At 38.6% G+C, this 22,498-nt stretch overlaps 1 protein-coding gene across 4 annotated transcripts in view; it reads right to left on the minus strand.

Annotated features, from left to right (window-relative positions):
- Window positions 1–3,915: 3,915 nt before the first annotated feature.
- The window catches only part of LOC149207477 (uncharacterized), a 44,348-nt gene continuing 25,765 nt past the window's right edge, over window positions 3,916–22,498 (minus strand). The window contains exons 2-3 of one of the 4 annotated variants that reach the window (XR_016252629.1): window positions 4,408–4,596; window positions 3,916–4,136 (exon numbers count right to left, since the gene is read on the minus strand). Coding sequence is in view for 2 of the 4 variants with exons in the window: in XM_089395731.1 (XP_089251857.1) it covers window positions 4,899–4,995 (97 nt within the window). In the remaining 2 variants the exon portion in view is untranslated. Of the gene's footprint in view, window positions 4,137–4,179; window positions 4,597–4,875; window positions 4,996–22,498 lie in introns of those variants that run through there. The other 3 variants (XR_016252630.1, XM_089395731.1, XM_089395730.1) reach the window with 3 other exon arrangements.

Consider the following 22,498-nt stretch of genomic DNA (forward strand, 5'->3'; position numbering starts at 1 on the left):
TCGGGGGAGGAGTGAGATGAGTAGGAGAAGGGAGCATCAGCACCATCTACTACAGATATAGGAGAGCACAGTGCCATACCCAACAATCATCATTTGACATTAAGTGCAGGGCCAAGGCCTTCTACTGCTAGGGATACGCCTAGCAAACAACCCATCATCTTTTCTCATAAAAGGGAGAGAGGGCACTGATCACCGATAACTAGCTACGAGTTTTTTTTGTTTTGCTCCATATAATTCATAATGATATACATTTTATATATGTGATGTTATTTTGTCGGTTCTCCACATTTGAGTTCTTGATTGGACAATTATCAAGGATCAACAAGATTTGGTATCATCTTTGATGTATCATTTTTATTATCCACTACATCATATATATCAATGTTTTCTTCATATTTATGTGTCAATGTGTTTATTTCATGTTGTTGTTGCTTTATATGTTTATATATATATATATATATATATATATTCTAAATTTTTTAATGTTTGCCGATGATTGCCGATTTTTTTGGCCAATGTTTCCGAAAATATGTTTTCAGGACTCTCGTTGATATTTTGTCGATGTCGATGTTTTCAACACTATGTAAAACTTCATGGAATAGCTAGGAAAAAAATCTTACCGAAACTATGGATCTGGCTTTTATAAAGAAAATAAAACATCAATAGGGAAAAAACCTCATAGGATTGCTTTACCGAAAGAAGCACCTCCAAAACTGAAATAAGGAAATAAAAGCATGCAATGTCCACAAGGACAAACTTCCAAATATGATTGAGCATAACAAATTAAGTATAAAATGGGAAAGAACTTGGCATCTTGAACATTGATCTCAAAAAACTCCAAAATTTAAAAGCACACTTTTTAAAGACGATATTCCAAAATAAGATTCAACATCATAAATTAGGAACTCTCGAAATTTAGGAGGGTGGAAAGCATTATGTGCTCTTCAAAAACAGATGTAGAGAGAGTTATGGGATTGGAAAACAATTAAAGTGTTTTTTGGGCTCCTAGTTTGTCTAGTGATATTATATGGGTGTGAATTGTGGGCTAGCAACATCCCTGTTTCAAAATGGGAACAAATTGAGAAAATCCAAAAATGCTTGATCATTAGCAAGTTTAAAATAAAATTAAAAAATAGGTTTCTTATGAGATAATGCTGAGTGAAACAAGAGCAACTTCCATCGAAACAATTGTTATGGTGCGTCTCATAAGGCATCTTCAGAGAATTGAGAAAATAGGAGAAGGTAGATTGCCTAAAGTTATCTTCAATGAAGGAATGAGTGAAAGAAATAAATCACGGATGAGACAAAACAACAAATGGATGCAAAAATGGAATAGTTACCTCAATGCATGTCCCACAAATAGAAAGAATTTAAAGAGTTATGTTATGGAGAAGTTTCGTAAGCATATATGGGGAAAGAGTTGGGTAGAAAGAAGAAGCACTATGTTCAAGAATTCAACCACACGTGATCTCCAACAAAAAGAGTACATCGGAGCTAGCATTCCATGGAGAGCAAAGATTCTTATTGCTCAATTAAGAACTAACTCACATAGAGTTGGGTAGAAAGAAGAAGTACTATGTTCAAGAATTCAACCACACGTGTGATCTCTAACAAAAAAAGTACATCAGAGCTAGCATTCCATGGACAGCAAAGATTCTTATTGCTCAATTAAGAAGTAACTCACATCAATTACAGTGCAAAATAGGTCGGTGGAAAAGACCCAAAGAAGCTTGGGAAGAGCGGTTGTGTAATTTTTGCACTTTTGGGGCAATGGAAGCGGAAAAACATTTCATTTTGGAATGTGATGCTTTCAGAGACATCAGAAACAGTTACAGCAGTATGTTAATATCGGTTCCTTGGCATTGTCTTTTCAGTAAGGGGACTGTTAGAAGGTTGGGTCAGCTCATCATTAATTTGAATAATAAGAGGATTGAATTGCAAAAGGCAAAAAAGAGGGAAGCTATATCTAGTCTCGTGGAAGTTAAAATTTCATTCATTTATTCATTCTCAAGTGGAATGAAAAAGAAAACATTTCCTGAAGCAACACACTCATAAGAACTAAAAACAAACGTAAATGGTCATACTGTTTCTATGCTACAGTCCAAGAATATAAATGCATAGTAATACATAAATAACACAAGTTGGCCAACACTTGCATGATGTATTCTTATCCAATTTCTCAATGCACTTACACAATTACCCATAATGTATTCTTATCCAATTTCTCAATGCACTTACACAATTACTTGCCAAATTATAGCTAGTTTCTCATTTTATTATCATAGAGTTGTGATTCTATATGAATGGTCATGTTGTGATGCTATATGGATGGTCAAACGGCATTCTGACAGCATGACAACTAAGCACACAAATAATGGAAAAACAGAAATAAGAGATATTGATTAGAATAAGGGTGCAAATTTGTGGCATACACATGCGGGGTTCCACCTTTAAAAGAAATAAACAAATAGAAACACGTACCGCCACCACTAACTAATAAAGGACTTTATGTGAGACTTCGAAATAGAAAATCACTATTTATACCAACACAATAGAGGCCCAAAACGTGATCTGGCAGGGCTTCTGACCTTTTCCAGAAGATTCCTAGAGGGGAAAAAAGTATTTTGAACCCTTTAGGCTGCATTATCCACTGGATCACAATATTTTCAAAGGATGTACAGTTACAGGGGGATGCAAATATAAATGTATGTATTCTGAACCCCTTGTAATGTGCTTCTGGCTGGATGGTAATTTGAATTTTGTCGTACCAGTATTTGTACCTGCATAATAGAGACCCAAAACATGAAAAAGCAATTGGCATGAACCTGGCCTTTTCCAGAGGATTCCTGTGCAAAAGTATTTTGGACACTCCAGGGTGCATTCCCACGTAATCACAATATTTTTCAAAGGATGTATTGCCCATACATATAGAGTTAAAGGTTCATGCAAATATGCATGTATGTGTTTTGAACCCCTTGGGACGTGCTCCCAGCTGGATTGTATTTTGCGGCATCATTATTTCTACCCTACATAATAGAGGCCCAAAATGTGACGATATGGAAAGTTTTCCAGCGGTTTCTCACAGGAAAATATATTTTGGACCCTCCAGCATGCATTTCCCACCAAACCACAATGTTTCAAGCATGCCCATACTGTACAGTTACAGGTGCATGAATGTGTCTTGAAACCTTTGGGATGTGCTTCTGGCTGGATTGCAATTTACAGTATCAAGAACATTTTTCTCATCTTCCATGCGGTTTTTGTTTCTTCTGTGGTATTTTTTTTAATTTTTAGCATCTCCTCAAATTTGTATTTTTAAGGCATGTACAAGGAAGTCAAACATGCAACAGAAAAATTCAGTGAAACTGTATTTTCATTGCAATGTCCATCAGGCAGCTTGCACTACCTTACTTGACTATAGGAAAAAGCAAATAAGAGCAGGTTTCATTGACTGATAAAGTTAAAGATAAGGAAGTTTTCCATGTTCTGCGAAAAAAAACAAATCTTAAAAGAAGCCTAAAGAATGTGACTTCATCTTGATTCTGTACATTGGGGTGATCCATATCTTTTTGCAACTAAAGGAACTGGAATTTGACCTTATGCATATAGCTCAAATGGATCCCTACCTGCACCCTCCTTGCTCCAAACCGCTTATAAAGATCATCTAATATACCACACATATTTAGATGAATTTACCACAAAATAAATACAATCAGGACTTAATCAGTTTTATTAAATTGTGAATAGCCACATTTTATGTCTCATTTCAATAGATGGCCATCATCCTTGTGAAGCTCAGCTCTGCATGCCTACTATTTTTCCATTCTTAATGAAAACCTAGCAATCTTTATTGTCTTACTGCAAAGAGCACAAGAACTCATACCAAGGAATACCAACAGGCCAAATTTCATAATATGAAGCGTGAAAAAATAACTCTTATTTGATATCAAAATATTATTCATTTGACCACATGTGTGCGCCAATATATTTCTTGCAGATCGCAAGAAATGGGGGTTATATGGTTGATATTAGAGACAACTCAAAGTTTACAAAAAAAATGCATCAGTTTGCACTTCAATGAATACAGGTGTCACATCCTGGGCCTCTGATATTTGCTTGGCCACTAAACAGGAAGCCTGCCAGAAACATTATCATGAAATAGACAATTGAAGAAATAAGGGACCCAGAAAATATCTGAACAAATACATTAAGATTCCTAAGTTACATGAGAATTTAATTGAATCATCAGAAAATTAGTCTATTATGCCAAGCCAATTCCATGCAGTTTTGCTTTGCTATTGGATTTATACCCGGTGCTGAAAGTGTGTTACAACTAGCACGTGTTAGAAAATTCAAATAACAGATCTCACTTCAAACAACTCTATTAATATGGTCCTTTGCATGTACCTGAAAGCACGAACTGGTTGTACAAAATTATTCATTTATATTCAAAACCACAGAGCATTTGTCCAAGTGAAGACATGGGAATGGAAGCTGCTTCAAAAGCCAACGTCTCTATCTGGGAAGTCCCAGTTGTCCTCCTCTTCTTCATCATCCTCTGCCTCGGTTATTTTTATTGGTTTCTGTGGTGGGCGTCTGAAAAGACCATACAAGAGATTACTGCAGTCAGTTAAACTTAATCATTGGCAGCATCATATATGGGCATTTCTTCCAGTTATAATAAAGCTTTAACAGCCAAACTGTGGGAGAAAATCAAGATCCTGTGTTAAGTTGTTTTTCTTTCTCAAACCACCAACAGAATATGGAAAGGTGAAAAAAATGGAAGCAAACCCTCTAATACACCACAGTGATGATATATACTATTTTACAAGCGCATATACTATGTACTTGAAAATAATGTATTTGTGCACCCACCTGCTTCATGCACAAGAGTTATATTATATAATATATTTCCAATGCACAAGAGTTTTATTATATACTGTTTTTCCAAGAGCATATGCCTGGTGCTTGAAAAAAATGTAATTGCACACCCACCTGCTTCATATACACATGCATATCAGTTCAAGTTCAACTGCAATATATTATGAAATAAGATAACTACCTAAGAATTCAATACATTGGACTCCATTCACCAATTTAGAATTAGGAAAATCACTTGAGCAACAATAATTGGTATGGTTACACAAATTATTTAAGGGTTCACCATTCAATACATCAGATTCCATCATTTACTAATTTGGAATAGGAAAATCATTTGAACAATAATAATTGGTTTGGTTATATATTAACATAGATCCATTTCAACTTTGCATCTATGAGATTGTGGAAGAAATCAGAACTTCAAACCCGACTGAAATGGGTGAGTACAGGGATTTGGGGCTATTGACACAAGCACCCTAACAAAAACCTGGTCTGATGCAAATTGTCTTCTTTGAGCAAATAATGAACAGAGTCTCTGGAGGGGGATCCCAACCCCCTCCAAACACAGAAGCCTTTGGCATTCCAAGGTATGGTTTCAAGTCTCAACATACTGGAAGACTTCAAGAGCTCAGCCAACTAGATATATCAAGTAAACCGAAAGGATCCCAGAAGTGAAGCTTCCACCCACTACAACAATACATAAGGCCCTTGCCTAATAAAGGACTTATTGGCCAATTCACTAGTATCTGGACCTCTCCTTGGGCAATGGCCATTTGGTTACAAAAGAGTTCGAAAGTGTTAATCAAAAGGAAACTGCATCAGTCCTTCTGTGACAGGATTTTATGCTCTCTCATTTGAGACCAGGGAAGATAGGGATCTAATCTTCCAAAATGGGCCTCATTTCTTTCATTCCCGAGGCATGTACCTAAATAGATAGACTCCAGCCTTCAATCTGGAGCATGATGTCCCCTCAGCCATCCCGGTTTGGGTGTAGCTCTCCCATTTCTTGCTTCACTGTTGGAATATTGGTTCCCTCCACAACATTGGGAACTCCTTGGGGTGTTATATCGATAAGGTAAACCCAAGGAGAATATGTATGCTTGTTCTCAAATTTGCTTTGAGGTGGACTTGGGAAAAGGCTTACCGAAGCATATCCTTGTTTCTCTTGACAATTGGCAGCATGTGTGATAGTTAGACTATAAACAACTTCCTTTTAAGTGCAAATCACGTCATAATTACAAGAACTTTGCCAAAGACAGCAAGGAGGGAACCCCTCAGCAGGCACCAGAAAGAGAGGAAAAATTGCAGACAATGAAACAAAAATTGGGTCTGCACATAAATCTTCAAGCAAGATATCAAGCATCAATGTCAAGGATGAAAGCAAGATTTAGAGCTAAAAACCCCTAGGCGCAGAACTCCATTAAAAATTCCTCCTCCAAGAATCGCTCTAAGCAAATCTGGAAGCAGACCAACAAAAGAGGAGACAACCAGCTGATGATTAACATTAGATTCGAAGTCCTATACCAGGATAAGCAACCACCACAAGTAGAAACACTAGCAAATCCTTCACAACTAGTGGGAGTTGTCTCAACACATAAGGAGTTGTCTCTAGTCTCAAGAAGACTGGAGGAGATCGACAACTTCTCAGATGTGGAGATGCTTTCTCTAATCCCAAACCCAAAGGCAAAGACCAGATAGAAACCAAGGAAGATGAATAAGGAGAAGGGGAGTTTGAAGGAAATATCCCCAAAAACGTGGGAAGGCAGCTAGCCAAGGTCAAAAGAGAGGAAGCAGAAAACAGGGATATAATGATGAGGTCCCAAACAACAATAGATAATTAGAGAGACAGCAGCACACCTTAGAGAGGCAATGGTAACAAAAATTCATCCAAATAATGAATTCTCATTTCCTGGAATTGCAAAGGATTAGGTAGCCAGAGCAATTCCAGAGTCAACTATTTTTTAGCAGATCGAATTCTGGAATTGAGTTTCTGTGACTTGTTCTGTTGCTGGGATCCGTTGCTAGCAGTCTGCGCTCATTTCTGAGGCCAGCAAAGTAATTGAGAAGCAGATTGAAGCAATCTTCTGTGTATAATCCTGGACAGAATAATACGCATTCTTCTGGACCCATTTTTATGTAGATGCCATACCCTGAGGGCAGCAAAGGACTGAAGTCGGGCATTCTGTAATCTTTTTGTGGCTTCTGAAGTGAGTAGATCAGGTTCTGAGTAGAACAGCCCCCTGTTGATAATCCACATTCTCTAACAGCTGGGACGAGTCCTGGCATCGAGTTGGAACCTCCTTGGATTAGGCCACAGCCTTGAGACTCTTCTGTAACAAGTCAACATGAAGGGTGCTCCTGAGGCAGATCAAAGATCATTAAAGGCCTCTGTGAACAGAATTTGGAATTCTGAAGGCTCAGTGAAGTCTTTTGTAGATTTTCCCACAAGCAGCTACGAGTCCTCCTGAAGATCATAGTCGTGTCTACAGGTCGTTCCACAGACATGTTCTTTTACAGGAGTCATGGCCAACTAAACTGAGGCACCGAAGTCTACAACTGAGGCAGGATCTGAGCTTGTTCAGAATCTGTGCAAGAAGCTAACCAGCTGGAAATTGAATGCAGACCTTGTACAGGAATTGTGAACTTCTGTTATAGGCGGGTATATTGAACCATGAGTAGGGTTTTGGTTTAAAGGAGAAGCTAGGGTATTTAAATTCTGTAGTAACTAGGCCGAATTATTGTTGTGTGGTTTACATTGATGACATTTCCATGCTGAGCTCGAATTATGTTGAACAATGCACTTATCGATTGCACTATAATACTGTGCCATAAAAGAATCATTACTTGTGAATTGGAAGGAAAAATTGTGAATAAAATCAAGTTGTGCAAGAATCCTACAGAAAAATTACCCTGGTCTATTAGAGTGGTATCAGAGCGCAAAGCATCCTGCAAGCTGTGAGTATATGAGCCTTGTATGCTTCCTGCAGATACAAGCAGCGTCACATTGAGACGAAGGAGGAATACCCATTGTTCAACCATGGGAAATAGAGCAGGAGAAGGAGAATATGACCCTTGCATTCTGTTACATGAATTAATCCAGGGGCAGCAGCAGTTGCAACAGCAATGGCAACAAATGATTCAGGGTCAGCGGGAAATAGCACAAATTTCCCAGCAAACAGCAGAAGAAACAGCCAGCCGATACTCGCACAATCATAAATAATCAAGTACCGAGCAAACAGCAGAAGAAGCAGCCAGCCAATACTCCCACAATTCACAAATAATCAAGTACCAACAGGCCAAGAAGCAGTTGAGCTGAATCAACTTCTTAATGAATAAGTTCGGGATTTAGCTACACTGGAGGAGAACACTCGAGCAGCCATGTCCTTCAATGAATACAGAAATTTCAGATACAGAAATAGACCCAGGGGACAACCAAACGCTGAACCGTCATGCAAGGTGAGTAAATTTCCTCTACCTCATTTGATGGAGCATCTAAATGTACAGCGAGGGCTTGGGTGCAAAAGTTGGACACCTATTTCTGGCTCAATTCGATGTTGGAAGCAGAAGCAATCCAATTTGCCACATTACATCTAGAAGGGGGAGCGCATAAATGGTGGTATCATGGTCTAGTAACAATGGGACGTGCCAACCTCACTTCTTATGAAGATTTTACGCAAAGGCTGATAGAAAGATTTGATCAGAAGAACCCAGACATCCACTTTACAGAATTGGCACTACTCAAACGAATGGGATCACATGAAGAGTTTATTGCAAAATTTGAACGAATCGCAGTGATGGTGACAGATATATCTGAAGAGCGATTAGTCATGCTTTTCACTGAAGCATTCTCTGAACCCCTACAAGGTTGGGTCAAGGCATTCAACCACGCCACCCTTCAAGAAGCTATGAAGAAGATTCGTGATTTGGGGAATGCAGTGGTCAAATCCCAAACCTTTCATTCCCCCAAAAGATAAGGAAAAAAAGGGCCCTCAACATCTGTTGAAAATTGGCAGCTAGGGGATGAATTTCCTTGAATAACATTTTATTTCTGACTATTCTAGAGTGACTTTCTAAAAATAAAAAGTCATGTCTATCATTGCAACTATGACTTTCCAAAGTTGCTCACGGGGCTTTGGATTGACGGTGAATGGGTGCGCTGTTAAGGCACTCCTTGCGATAGGTCACTGGTTCAAATCCCCGTGGGTGCATAGGTTAGTCTTAGCAAAGAAAAAAAACTATGACTTTCCAAAGTTAGTAAGTCACCTTGTTTCAATTGGTAATCATATATATATGATGGAAAATCACTTAACTTATCCTTACTCAATCCCAATTGTTTAATTTTTAATTTAATCATCAATATATATATTTAATATTATTATTATCCTTATGATACTATAATATTATTATTAAAATGAAATTCCATGTCACCCTCTCCTACTTGGCACTCAATCATGCCACTTCACATCTCTCTCTCTCTCCTTGATGGCAAATCGAACTCTCTCTCATTCAATGATATGTTACTCTCTCTTCCTCTCTCTTTAATGCTCTTACGCACCTCTTACTCTCTTACACACTTTAATGACTCGTCATAAAAAATTTCCTCTTACACCTCTTTAATGCATATGTTACACTTCTCCTTAATGGCTTGAATTACTAAGGCATGCATACTCCCTCTTGATGGCATGAGTGGCATGCATACCTCCTTTATGGCATAAGTTACACTCCTATTTTGTCATATGTAACTCCTCCTCAAGGCATGGGAGTTACTCCCTCATGAATTCGACCTCCTTGCTCTTCTTATATATTTGTGCCTCTCATCCTCTCTATTACTCACTTGTGCATTGTGAAAGAAGAGTATGAACTTGAGAAAGAAAGAGTTAGAGGGACTAGAGAAGAATTGGATGTTTTTGGATGGAGTTCAAGATCATATAGTCTCGCATATTTATGGCAATAATACTACCAAGGAAATGTGGGTAGCTCTCTCCACGCTATATCAGAGTTCTTTCGAGCAGCGGAAGATGTTTCTCTAGGAGAAGCTGAGAACCATCAGGATGCAAAAGGGTGAGGGCTAGATCCCTTCCTCACTCAAATTCAGGAGGTCTGAGATCAATTGCTAGCTGTTAGGGAGGCACCCCAACCCACAGAACTTGTACGATTGGCACTAAACAATGTCTTCGAGGACTGGCAAGTGTTTGTCCAAAGCATATTGGGCAGAGACACTTTGCCTGGTTGGGACAGGATGTCGGTCGATCTATAGCAAGAGGAGTTGAGGCGAGCTCTAGTAAAAGCACTATCAGCGGTAGCAGCAGCAAGGTCGTGAAGAATGACAAGGAAGAGGAGAATGTGGCCCTCGCATCTAAGGGTCCGAGTCAAGAACAGGGGGAGCAAAAGAAGAAAAAGGAGGACCTGCCAAAGTTCAAGTGCTTCAAATGTGGTGAGCTCAATGACTACAATACTCAGTGTCCTCTCATAAAGAAGGAGAAGCAGGACCAGGCGGCAGCGGCAGTGGCAGCGTCAGCCGAGATACACAAATTGTCCTCCAAGCTGGAGGAAGACTTCGCTATGATGGCAGCGATACCTCCAGGAGAGAGGTGGGGCAACATGGAGTTGTATTCCCAGAGCAGTGCAAACATGGGCAGGGTCCATTGAGGTGTCCTCCTCATGGATCATGAACTTGCTACAGGGGCCCACTGTAATTAGTAGCAGGATGGATCAGTATCAATGATGCAGTCAAATTCCTAATGACAATTGCAGATTAGTGGTAGTCAAATTCTGAGGAGCGCAGCGCAGTGTTGACAACAAAGCGGGTGGCTCAGTGTAGAGTTGGCAGCGGCGCAGATTCTTCAATAGACGGTGCAGATGCTAGTAGCAATCAGGACTTGGGAGACAGATGCATCATATTGAACACAGTTGATTCAGTATTTTGGATGCTTCTCAGTTGCAGTTGTTGCAATTGCAGCAGCAATAGATGAGAGGGAGTTGTAGTGCAGATGCAAAGTTGGCAGCAATATGGTAGTGTCAGCAGCAGCACAATTGTAGCATCAGAGTTGCAGAGTGGTTAGTGGGCATTGCCCAGACATCAACAATGTGACAGAGGACTGATACAGAATAGGGTGTTGTGGCAATATGTGTAGCACTAGAGAGAACACCTTCCTCGCTAGGAGGGAGTGTTAGTTTTTGTAGCATCGAAGGTGTTCTAGTCATGAAACCTTGTGGAGAGGCTAAAACACATGAGATCTCCATAACCCATAAGTCATTTCTGGAAATTCCACCTAGAAGTGTCTCAATAAGTTTACAAACTTATTTTTTTAATGTTTCCTAAGTCTAAACTTAGGAAAACGAGTTAATTAATCAATATTAATTGAGATAAGGTGTGAATTATTTAGAAACTCACACGGATTGACAAAGAATTAATCTGGGCCCTTGATTAATTTTTAATCTTGGTCGTTGGAGGTCCAACAGAAAATTATAAGAAAAAGTCGAAGGGTAGATGGAGAATACACTTGTGGGGTTCGATTTCCTTAGAGAGTTCAATTTTTCTAGAGAACCAACAGTTGTCAGAAAAGTTCGAGCTTCAGAAGGAAGCAGAGACAATGAGGGGCAGAGGCAGTGAGTCGGAGGAAGTTTTCCAGATCTGGTGAAGTGGATTGCAGAGAAAGGCCGAAGTTTCTCCAAGAGGTTGCATAGAGGCAGCGCGAACCCTCAAAGGGCAATTCGATTTTTGCTGAGGGGAAGACATTTTCAGTTCCAAAGGCTGAGAAGTAGTCCCAAAGTGTCGGAGAAGCAATTTCCCAATCAGCAGCAGACAGGATAGCTTGATTAGAAGTCGATTCAGGCAACACGTGTGGCAGGTAGCTTCAAGTTGACACAGATCCTATGCAAGCCCAGTTGGACAGCTTGTTTTTCAATGATGGTCAGGTGTGGGATTGCTCGGAGCGAGGGTAATTTCCCTTTAGATATTTATGCTAGTATTTTCTCTGTAGGATTTCCAGTTTTCAGCATCCAAATTGTACTCAGATTTTCTCACTATTGCATAATAATAAAAACCCTCAATTGTTGCATCAGTTTTCCCGCATTGGTTTTTTCCGGGGAAATTTCTCCAAAAATAATTGTGTTAATTTTTTATATGTGTGCTAGCATATTTCTCAGTTTCCAACGTTATTATTTTTCCGCAGTTTTATTTGTGAAGGTTGCAGTGTTGATTATTTCATATTTGTTGTAGCAGATAAATTGTTAAATTAATTAACAATTAGAAAAATATTTTCCAGTTGCTGCAATAGGATTTCACTAGTGAAATTTTCACAAAACGTGAGTAGCGTTTCGGTTTAAAGGAGAGCTAGTGTATTTAAGTTTTGTAGTAACTAGGCCAAATTATTGTTGTGTGGTTTACATTGATAACATTTCCATGATGAACTCAAATTATGTTGAACAATGCACTTATTGATTGCACTATAATGTTGTGCATATTATTGACTATATTTTTGTGCTATAATCATTACTTGTGAATTGGAAGGAAAATTTGTGAATCAAATCTAATTTGTGCAAGAATCCTGGGGTAAAATTACCCTAGAGGATGGTCTATTACAATAATACCAATTCTTCTTTCTTGGCTTTAATCTCAAAGGAAGTAAATCCTTTTTCCTTGCAATATTTTTGATCTATATTGTTCTGCAATTCTTCATACAAAATTGTGACTAAGATTATTGCAACCAAGTTGAAGAAGATTATGCCCAAACTAATTTCTAAAATTCAAGGGGTGCTTATGCAGGATAGGTAGATTGTTGATACCATTGTGCTTGTATAGGAGGCCATCCACTCAAGCAAGAAAAATAGGGAGAGAGGTGTAATTATTAAGTTGGACATGAAAAATGCCTTCAATCGAGTGAAACACTCCTTCCTTTTGAAGTAATGACAAAGTTTGGCTTCAATCCTTCTTTCATTCAATGGATTTCTTCTTTGCATCAACACCCTTAGCTTGGTTAATGGAAAGCCCACCCCTCTCTTCCAAAGGGAGTAGGGGATTGAGGGTAGGTTTCCCTTTGTCTCCTCTCCTTTACATCATTATGGTTGATTCTTTAAGCATGAAACTAGAGGTTGAGCATCTTAGTGAAATCTTCTAGGTATTAAGATAGTTAGGGGGAGCATCTTAGTGAAAATCTTCCATGTATCAAGATAGTTAGGGGAACAAAGTCTAAATCACTTGCGATTTGTGGATGACACCCTTCACCTTAGAGGTGCCTCCACCATAACCATGTCTAGGTTTAAACAGATGCTGGAAACTTTTAAAATGGCTTCTGGGGGGGAATCAACCATCAAAAATGTCAAATCCTAAGTTGGAATGTTAATATTCAAGTATTGCATTCAATTTCCATAACTTTACAATGTCCTCTATCTAAAAATTGGACTTCCCTTTGTCAGAAATTATAACTAGGTTCGGTCTTCATAATGTCATGTATAATTGTGATTTTATGTAATTGATGAAAAGAAGAAAAATAAAATTATTATTGTAATGCATGTCTCATGGGTTTCATGAGCAAGGAATTTTATTTTTAGTAATGGCTCCCATTGTGAGTCTTTAGGATTTGTCATCTAGTCATAAAAGTCAAATTGAGTCAATGTCATGTATGAAGGACCCTTCTTGGGCATGTTACATTTTGTATGAGTCATTAAAATAAGTATGAAAGCCCTCCAAGACAAGCACAAGACCTCTCCTTCAAGTCGGCTTAAAATAGAGTAAATGATCTCTCCTCCAAATGACACTTCGGCTCACCGTCCTTCAAGTCGGCTTATTTTGATTATGAAACAACTATTAATAGCGTAGCTCAGCATCATTTCAAGTAGAGATTTTCGGTCATCATCAAGTCTGCGGCAAGAGGTGCGAAGCTTACTAAAGGAAGTTTATTATCAAGCAAACGAAGGAAGTTATAAACTGAGCTAATTTCAGGTCCGCTTTTTGGGTTGATTTCCTCTACATTTTGTATGAGTCATTAAAATAAGTATGAAAGCCCTCCAAGACAAGCACAAGACCTCTCCTTCAAGTCGGCTTAAAATAGAGTAAATGATCTCTCCTCCAAATGACACGTCGGCTCACCGTCCTTCAAGTCGGCTTATTTTGATTATGAAACAACTATTAATAGCGTAGCTCAGCATCATTTCAGGTAGAGATTTTCGGTCATCATCAAGTCTGCGGCAAGAGGTGCGAAGCTTACTAAAGGAAGTCTATTATCAAGCAAACGAAGGAAGTTATAAACTGAGCTAATTTCAGGTCCGCTTTTTGGGTTGATTTCCTCTACATGTATGAGGTAGCAAGAGATCATTTGCAGCAGAAGGAGCCGAGAAGATAGCAGTCATCTTGGGTAGCCGAGTTGGAAGAAGGTCAAGACTAGAAGGAAGTCGAGTCAAGCTAGAGGAAGACCCTCTCCAAAGCAAAGAAAGTTAAGGCATAAGATAAGATCTTGTACATGAGCTAGGGTTTCTAAATTAGGATTGCAAACCTAATTCAAGGAGGTCAAAGGTTTGACGCAGAAGGAGGTCGAAGTGGAAGAGTAGCCGAGAAAAGGCAAGGAACAGAAGGTTGAATATCGTTGTCTAAGGATATCATCTAGGGAACTTGTGTCTTGGTCTTGGAGTGGCAAATAGGTCAAGGATCTTGGTCTTGGTATTCGTCAATTGGAATCTCTATAAGAAAAAGAATTTGTTCGGGTTTTCCTCTCAAGAAGGAGGGGTTTTGGCTTATGCATTGGTAGTTGTTTGATGAAAAATAACACTATAATAACATAAGTTAAAGAAGATCCTAATCTAAGAAGTAAAAATCACTCACAAGCAGTTACTAATAGAAGAGAAATCACTTAACCTTGATGCCCTAGATTTTTCAACATGGAATTAGAGCTAAGGTGACTAAAACAAGGGCGGGCATCTTATCAGGGGGCACTCAAGGATCAAATCTCAAGGAAGGCATCAAAACCCTAGATCAAAGAAGTACTGGGATCATCATCAAGAAAAAAAGCCAAAACCCTACATCTGCTCAAGTTGAAAAGATCTACGAATCAAGTTGAATTATTCTGAAGACTATTCATCCAAAGGAAGCTAGATCATAAGGCGTTGTCATCAAGACTCTAAGGCGATCTCTCTCTCAAGCAAGATCCCTACCATTGAAGACATCATCATCATCAAAAGATCCAAGGGATCTCCCTCTCTGTGGGATCAGGGATCATTATTGAAGAAAATTATCTTCATCAAGGAGAAGTTTTCTATCCTCTATATCATCATCAACATCCAGGAAGCAGCAAGAAGAAAAAGCATTCCATCAAGTATATTCATGTCCACATTTGTATCTGTCAAAATGTCTTTTTGCAAGGAAAGAGACAAATTGGTTGGGGCTTCAAACTATCTTGCATGGAAGAAAATGACAAATCTGAATCTCGTTGAAAATGAGGTTATGGAACATGTCAAAGGATCTATCACTAAACCAAGAAAAGAAGATGCTCAAGCTCTTGCAAAGTATATGAAAGGGGAAGTTAGGGCTCAAAGGATTCTCATAGAATCTATCAAGGATCCCCTCATCCCATATGTATCCAAACTCGAAACTTCAAAAGAAATCTATGACAAATTGGTAGAGTTGTATTCCATAAGCACTGCTGGAGAAGTCATCTCATTAAGGCAAGAACTCTACAAGCTGAAGATGTCAAGGGAAGATGGAATAGCCTCATACTTTATGAGGATATTTGAAATCCAAGATCAACTACAAGATCTGGGAGAAGTCATGTCTGATAGAGAAATGACTACAGTTGTATTAAATGCACTACTGGAGGAGTGGGGTAACTTTACTTCAAGTATTTATGGGAAAAAAGAAGCTACTCCATTCCAAGATCTATGGTCACTGTGCAAGATTGAAGAATCTAGACTAATGGCCAAATCTGATGTGGAAGCAAGGAAGCAAAACCAAGCTTATGCTACAATGACAAGAAGAAAGGGAAAATTTGAAAAGTTTGGTTCTTGGAAGAAGAAAAGGGACATGTCTAAGATTCAATGCAATGGGTGTCAAGAATATGGACACTATAAAAGAGATTGTCCTCAGATCAAGAAGAACAATAACAAATGAGGAAGAGAAGAAGCCCATATCACCGAAGAAGTGGAGGAAGCTGAAAAGAAGAAATCCAAGAATGAGAAGTAAGAGATCTCTATTATGCTTGAGATAGTCTTCCTCACCTAAGTTATTTTCAAGTTCCTAAGTCTTCTATTGTAAGATATGGCTATCATGATTCACCAAGTAAAATGATCGGATGCATCAAGGCATCATAAAAGCATTGAAAGCAAGAACTTGGGACATCATCATAGAGAAGCATGAAAGATGGATAGAATCTATGGAAGTCAAGGATATAGCTCTTGGGAATATCATTGGAAATATAAGTGGCAAGGTCATCAAGTTCAAGATTCATCATAAATTTGTCAAAAGGAACCATCTGTTGATGGGGATACTTTAGATCCTCAAGATTCTCTCATGGAATATTCATTGAAAGCTTCACCGATCATGAGGGGAAGCAAGTGTTTCATCAAGAATTCCAAAATTGTGGAATTCATGGGATGATGGTATGATGACATAAAAGTGAAGCAGATCAAGGGATTGAAGCTCTTTCAATCAAGAAAGTTGTTATAGGAAGTCTGGATGACCTAGAGGAAAAATTAGGTATGTGTGCTTACATTTGATATTGTGGAAGTCATGTCATATGGTTGCAGATATTATGAACCAGTGCTCTATCTTAAGAGCATGATCAAAAGAAAGGATCTCCTCCCTCAAATGGATGCAGGAATGCATGGGTCACACATTCACTAGATAAAATCAACATAATATGTCCTCATATGAAGTATGAGGTGGTTGACTACAATTGAGGAACTCTGATTGGAAGCTCCTGGGAATGAAATGTGTGAAGAAAGGAAGGAAGAGATCATGGGATATGCAACCATCGAAAAAGGAAATCAACGTCCAAAGACTAAGAAGATTTAACTAGGATATCTCCATGAAAGATATGAAAACTATGATGGAGTCCGAAAAAGAAAGAGACACTTGACAATATATATCTCTGGGAGATGTGTCAATATGTATGCAGGATGTTGATACAAACTAAAAGATGTCATGATGAAAGACCATCACAAAGGTAATGTTGATTTTAATGTTCGTTCCTTTATTTTTGAACAAATATTTGGATGGGTTTATGCAAGGTTGCCGAGGGAAGATCTATGGATGTCTTCCACCACTGATGCACATGTAGTAGGATGAAAGATCCTCATCATTATAATCATGCCGAGACCGTGACTATAAACATATCGAGAGGGTATTATCACCAATGTGTCGAGACTGTGTGCTGTTGTGGGATCATCGTGATCCTCTCCATCGCAATTGTGCCAAGACTATAACTGTGCTACTCATCCGAAAAATACACATACTGCATCATTACCTTACTGTGGCATATGAAAACCCTTCCTGTAACTGCCATCCGAAATTCATGTACCTTGTGACAGACCTCTGAAATTTCAAACAAATCTGAGTTTTGTACTCCTGTGGTTGACTGAGATTCCTGCACCATTCGAAATTTCAAAGGTATCCAAATTGTCTTTTCTGTGGTGACCCCAGTGGGGTATATATAGTGGTTTGCCCTCCATATTAAGCCGACATGAACCAACGAAGAGGTGTGTCTTTATATGTGAGCCGACATGACTTCTTTTAGCTATTTAATTCATTTTTGCAGGCCGACATGACTATTTTGCTTGTTTCCTTCTTCAAGAGGATTGTGCTTGTCTTGGAGGGTTGTTCTAGACACTAGGTTGACTCATATACATTACATATATGCTCAAGAAGAGCTCTTTACATATGTCTTTGACTCTTTGACTTTCCTAGGCCTATGGAATGAGCAAGAAACTCATTCTTATAATTTACAAAAATAATATTTCTTTTTCTTGACAAGTACAAAGATCAAAATTACATTTGTAAATACCAAACCTAGTTACACTTTCTTCAACACTCCCTCTTAACTAGGGAGGTATTTATAATGGTACTTCGTCATTCTCAATCTGAAGAATTTCTCATAAGAAGAATCAGATTGGTAACCCATCTGTTATAGCATCATAGTAACCAACATTGTTTCCACAACAAGGCCTTGACTGACAACTATATCTCTCATCAGATCAGAGCACAATGTTGGCGAGACCAATGACTATAGACACCTTCATCATTATCTCTCAAGGTACATACCCACCCGGGTGTTCACTAAGTATGACCTTCCAGGACTTTTCTTATTTTGGGTTCCCATCCCTCAAAGAATATCGGTCCTCTTGCCTACTCTTGTCTTGGATGCCCTACACATCCTCAAAGAGCATCGGATGCCAGATGATTACCCAATCCTCCATTCTTTCTTCCAAAGTGAAGACAAGAATGTTGTGTCTATCATGTGTCTACATTTCCATTCATGGCCTTCACCTAGACTTACGGTTGTTAGTCTTGGTCTAGTGCATGACACATGAGATAGAAAAACACAACTATCACTCCTTTTTAATTAGGGGTGATCTAATCCAAGCTCCCTCTTGATCAAGGACCTGTCAGAGCTCCCTCTTAGCTAGGGATTCTTCTATACATCAGCAACTTCTTCTTCGTGGGTTCTTCAGTTGCTTGATCAACTTCTCTCCTTGATGTCATGAAATTCAGTTGTGCTTCTTCCTTGTAGGGCAACGACCATCGATCACTTTCCTCCTTTGTTCGTCATGTCATTCCTTTCTTCATGGAAAGTGGCCTTCTTCATATCTGGAACCTTCATCATATAGCTACTTCTTCTTCATCATGCTTCTTCCATCCACCACATGAATGCTAGTTATACTTGTACTTACAATTCCAGTAGCCCTGCATGAACTCATCCAGATATTATTCAAGAAATCAAATATATCATTAAATCAAATCGTACCTTTCATCATGACATCTTTCTGTAGGTATCAGCATCCTGCATTCATGTTGACACATCTCCCAAAGATATCCATTGTCAAGGGTCTTCATCTTTTTCAGACTTTCATTAGAGTCTTCATATCTTTCTGGGAGATTTCCTAGTCAAATTTTCTTGGTCTTTTGGATGTTGATTGCCTTCATCATGGTTGCATATCTTACGATCTCTTCCTTCCTTACACATTCCATTCCCAGTATCTTTTAATCAGAGTTTCTTAATTGTGGTCAACCACCTCATACTTCATATGAGGACATATTATGTTGATTTCATCTAGTGTGTCTTATGCCTTCTTGCATCCTTTCAGAGGAGGAGATCCTTTTTCTCTTGATCATGCTTCTCAAGATAGAAGTAATGATCCATGTTACCTGCAACCATATGACATGACATTATAATTTTAAACACAAGCATACATACCTTATTTTACCTTTAGGTCATCGAGGCTTCTTCCAGTAGCTTCCTTGATTGAAAAGATCTTCAATCCCTTGATCTGCTTCATGTCATCACATCATCATCTCATGGATTCCATAAGTTGGAGTTCCTATTGAAACACTTGCTTCCTTTCTAGATTAGTGAACCCTACGATGAGGATTCCATCAGAGAATTTTGAGGAACTTTTATATCCCCAATTGGCAGATGTTTCCTTTTTGACTTGAAGTATGATGAGCCTTGTCGTAGATGACTTCTTCCTTTCCTTCAATGTTCACTGAAGTTCCCAAGAGCTATATCCTTCATGGTTTGTCTGTCATGAATTTTTTCCTTCATGATTCCCATGGTGATGTCACGAGCTCTTGTTTCTGATGCTTCCATGATGATATGGTGCATCTTATCATCATTGGCATATCAGAAGCTTATGATAGGACCCTTTTGTGAGGGGTACTAGCCCAATCATAAAGATCTACTCCCTCTTTCCTTGGTTGTTTTCTTTAGCTTCCTCCATCTATCTGGTGATATGAGATTCCATAATTTTAGCTATACCTATTATGCCTTGTTTGAGGAACAAACTTCCCTTTTCTTTCTGCACATGATTTAGTCCTTTACCCTTCAATACTTTTGCCATCAACATGTCTTTGTCTATTTAGCATAGAGACCATAAGTTGTCAAATGAGGTAACCTTCTTATCCCATGGATATTTGTTACCTTGATTATCTGTTAGTACATTATGGTTATCTTCCTTTCTAGTTCTTGTAGATGGAAGATATCCTACATCATTTGATACCCTTTACTTTCGTGTAGATCAAATTTCATGTGACCTTCTTCATTGCATCTTTAGAGAATGAGTTTATCATCTATATCACTTTGATGTCTCCAATATTGTTATGTGAAGGGATCCCTTTCCATAAATTCAGAGGAGATTTTTTGATATGTTTAATGACTTCTACTTCTTAGAGGACTATGACTATCCTCCTCCTTCATGCAAGGAATTTTGATGCCCCATCAACTTATAGATGTCCTTGCAATTCATGAAGTCATTTAACCAAATTTATAAATTGAAAAGATACTTGCTTGTCATGTGAAGATGGAATCTTCACCTTGATAAAGTTGATGATGGTTGAACATGTATGAGGGCTTCTTCTTGGATGATCTTCTTTCAAGTGAGAAAGACTTTCCTTAATAGAAAAGGTTGCTCCCTTTTGATGATTTGTTGCTTCCTCGGATGGTCTTCTTCTAGGGCAAGGAGATGATCCTTGCTTGATTTCATAACCTTGGAGATGACAGTGCCTTCTTGCCTTCAATGTGCCTTCTTTTGTAGTGTAGATCAGCACTGCTTCCGTGGTGTCAACCTGTTCCAAGATGAGGTCTTGCTTTGTAGACAACCTTTATGAGGGTCTTGGTGGCCTTTTGTGAACATAAAAGCTCTTGTTGTTGTAGATTGTCTTTTAGATTGCATAGACAAAAACCTTTGCTATTGTAGACTGCTGTAGTAGATTGATCTTTCAATTCCTTCAACTTGCTTTGATGCCCTACTAGAAGCTTGATCCTTGAAATGTCTCTTTTCTGCCCTTCCTTTGACTGTAACCATAGCTTTGATACCATGTTGAAGAATCTAGGGCAAGTAGGATTAATGTGATTCTTCTTAGCTTGATAACTATTTGTGAGGTGTTTTCAATTTTTCTTCTTATTCCAATCTTCACTTATTATTATTAGAGTGTGTCTTCTTTAGTTCATCAAATAGCTACCAAAACAAAGAGACAAGAACACAAGATGTTGGCATTCTGCCAGGGCCAAAACCTCTCCCTCTTGGAGAGGAAAACCCGCACATAATTCTTCTTATAGAGATTCCAATTGACAAACACCAAGACCATGACCCTTGACTTACTATGCCACTCCAAGACCAAGACACCAATCCTCTTCTTTGTCACTTCTGAGATCATCTTCATTACTGTTGCTTCACTGAAGTCATCATTATTGCATTACTGAGATCTCGACACCTTGTTGCACCTTCATTGAGAATATTGTTGCACTTTTACTAAGATATTCATTATAACAACAAGCATTCACAAGCAGTTACTAATAGAAGAGAAATCACTTAACCTTGATGCCCTAGATTTCTCAACACCTTCAAGTATCTTGAGATTCACATTATATGGGAGCAAGAAACAAGTGCTTTGAGATTTTAGTGGAGCCCCAAAATGGCTCCCACATTTGGCAATTCTTCAATTTGATTGCCCTCTTATGCTTAAAGCTTACTTGGGTTCCAAGGAATGTGAAAGATATCTTGATTTGGGAGGGCAACATTCTTGGGAAAGAAGCCTTATCTGCACATGATAACTTGAATCGCTTGAGAGTATTGATGGGTAGTGTTAATTTAAAATCGTTGCATGATATATAAGTCTAGGTAGAATAATCTAGAAAGTGGTTGAGATGGATCTTCCAAGACCCTCCAAAGCCCCTACACCCTCTAGTACATTTCCTCATCCAAGCTCTTAGTGGGTGCACCCCTGGGAATTCACATGCCCAAGACTATGAGGGCTAGGGCAACTTTACATATTGGGTTAAGGATGGATACCTAGCATTGCTTTCTTCTCTTCCATTGCCTCAATGCTCCGCTATAAGGAAACAAATTTAAAATAATGACAAGCTACCCAAGATTACTATCTTTTGCTAGACTATTACCCATGGTAAGCATCTCACTTACCAAAATTTGAAAAAAAAGGGGGATCTAGAGACCCTCTAGATGTGATTTATGTGCCTCAACATGAGAAACAATCCACCACATTTTTTGTGTGTAGTTTATACAAAGAAGTTTGGTTCTATGCCTTTGTTAGTAGAAGTCATTGAGTACAACGGCCTACTTCCTAGAGTGAAATGTTCACGCTTTGGAGTAGAAGACACCAAGGATCTTTTAAAACTAAAATTACCCTAAAGAGTATGGAATGCACTTCCAAAGTATAGTTGTTGGCAGATTTGACTAGCCAAGAACAATGTTGTCTTCAACCATGTTTGGGATAAGCCATTAGTGATCGTTGCCAAAGCCTTCTCTTAGAATATCTCAAAATTAGGAAAAAAAAAATTGAAAATTGAACCTTGGATAGTGTGCAGGAGTTGTGGCTAAATCAGTTCAAACTTTGAAATGATGTCTCCATTCCTATTTTCACAAGGACAATCAGCTATCCACAGTGGCAAACCCA

Source organism: Pinus tabuliformis, chromosome 1_2 (genome assembly GCF_031772625.1).
Source record: "Pinus tabuliformis cultivar Carrire ecotype Pingquan chromosome 1_2, CPIR1, whole genome shotgun sequence".
Taxonomy (NCBI): Eukaryota; Viridiplantae; Streptophyta; class Pinopsida; order Pinales; family Pinaceae; genus Pinus; species Pinus tabuliformis.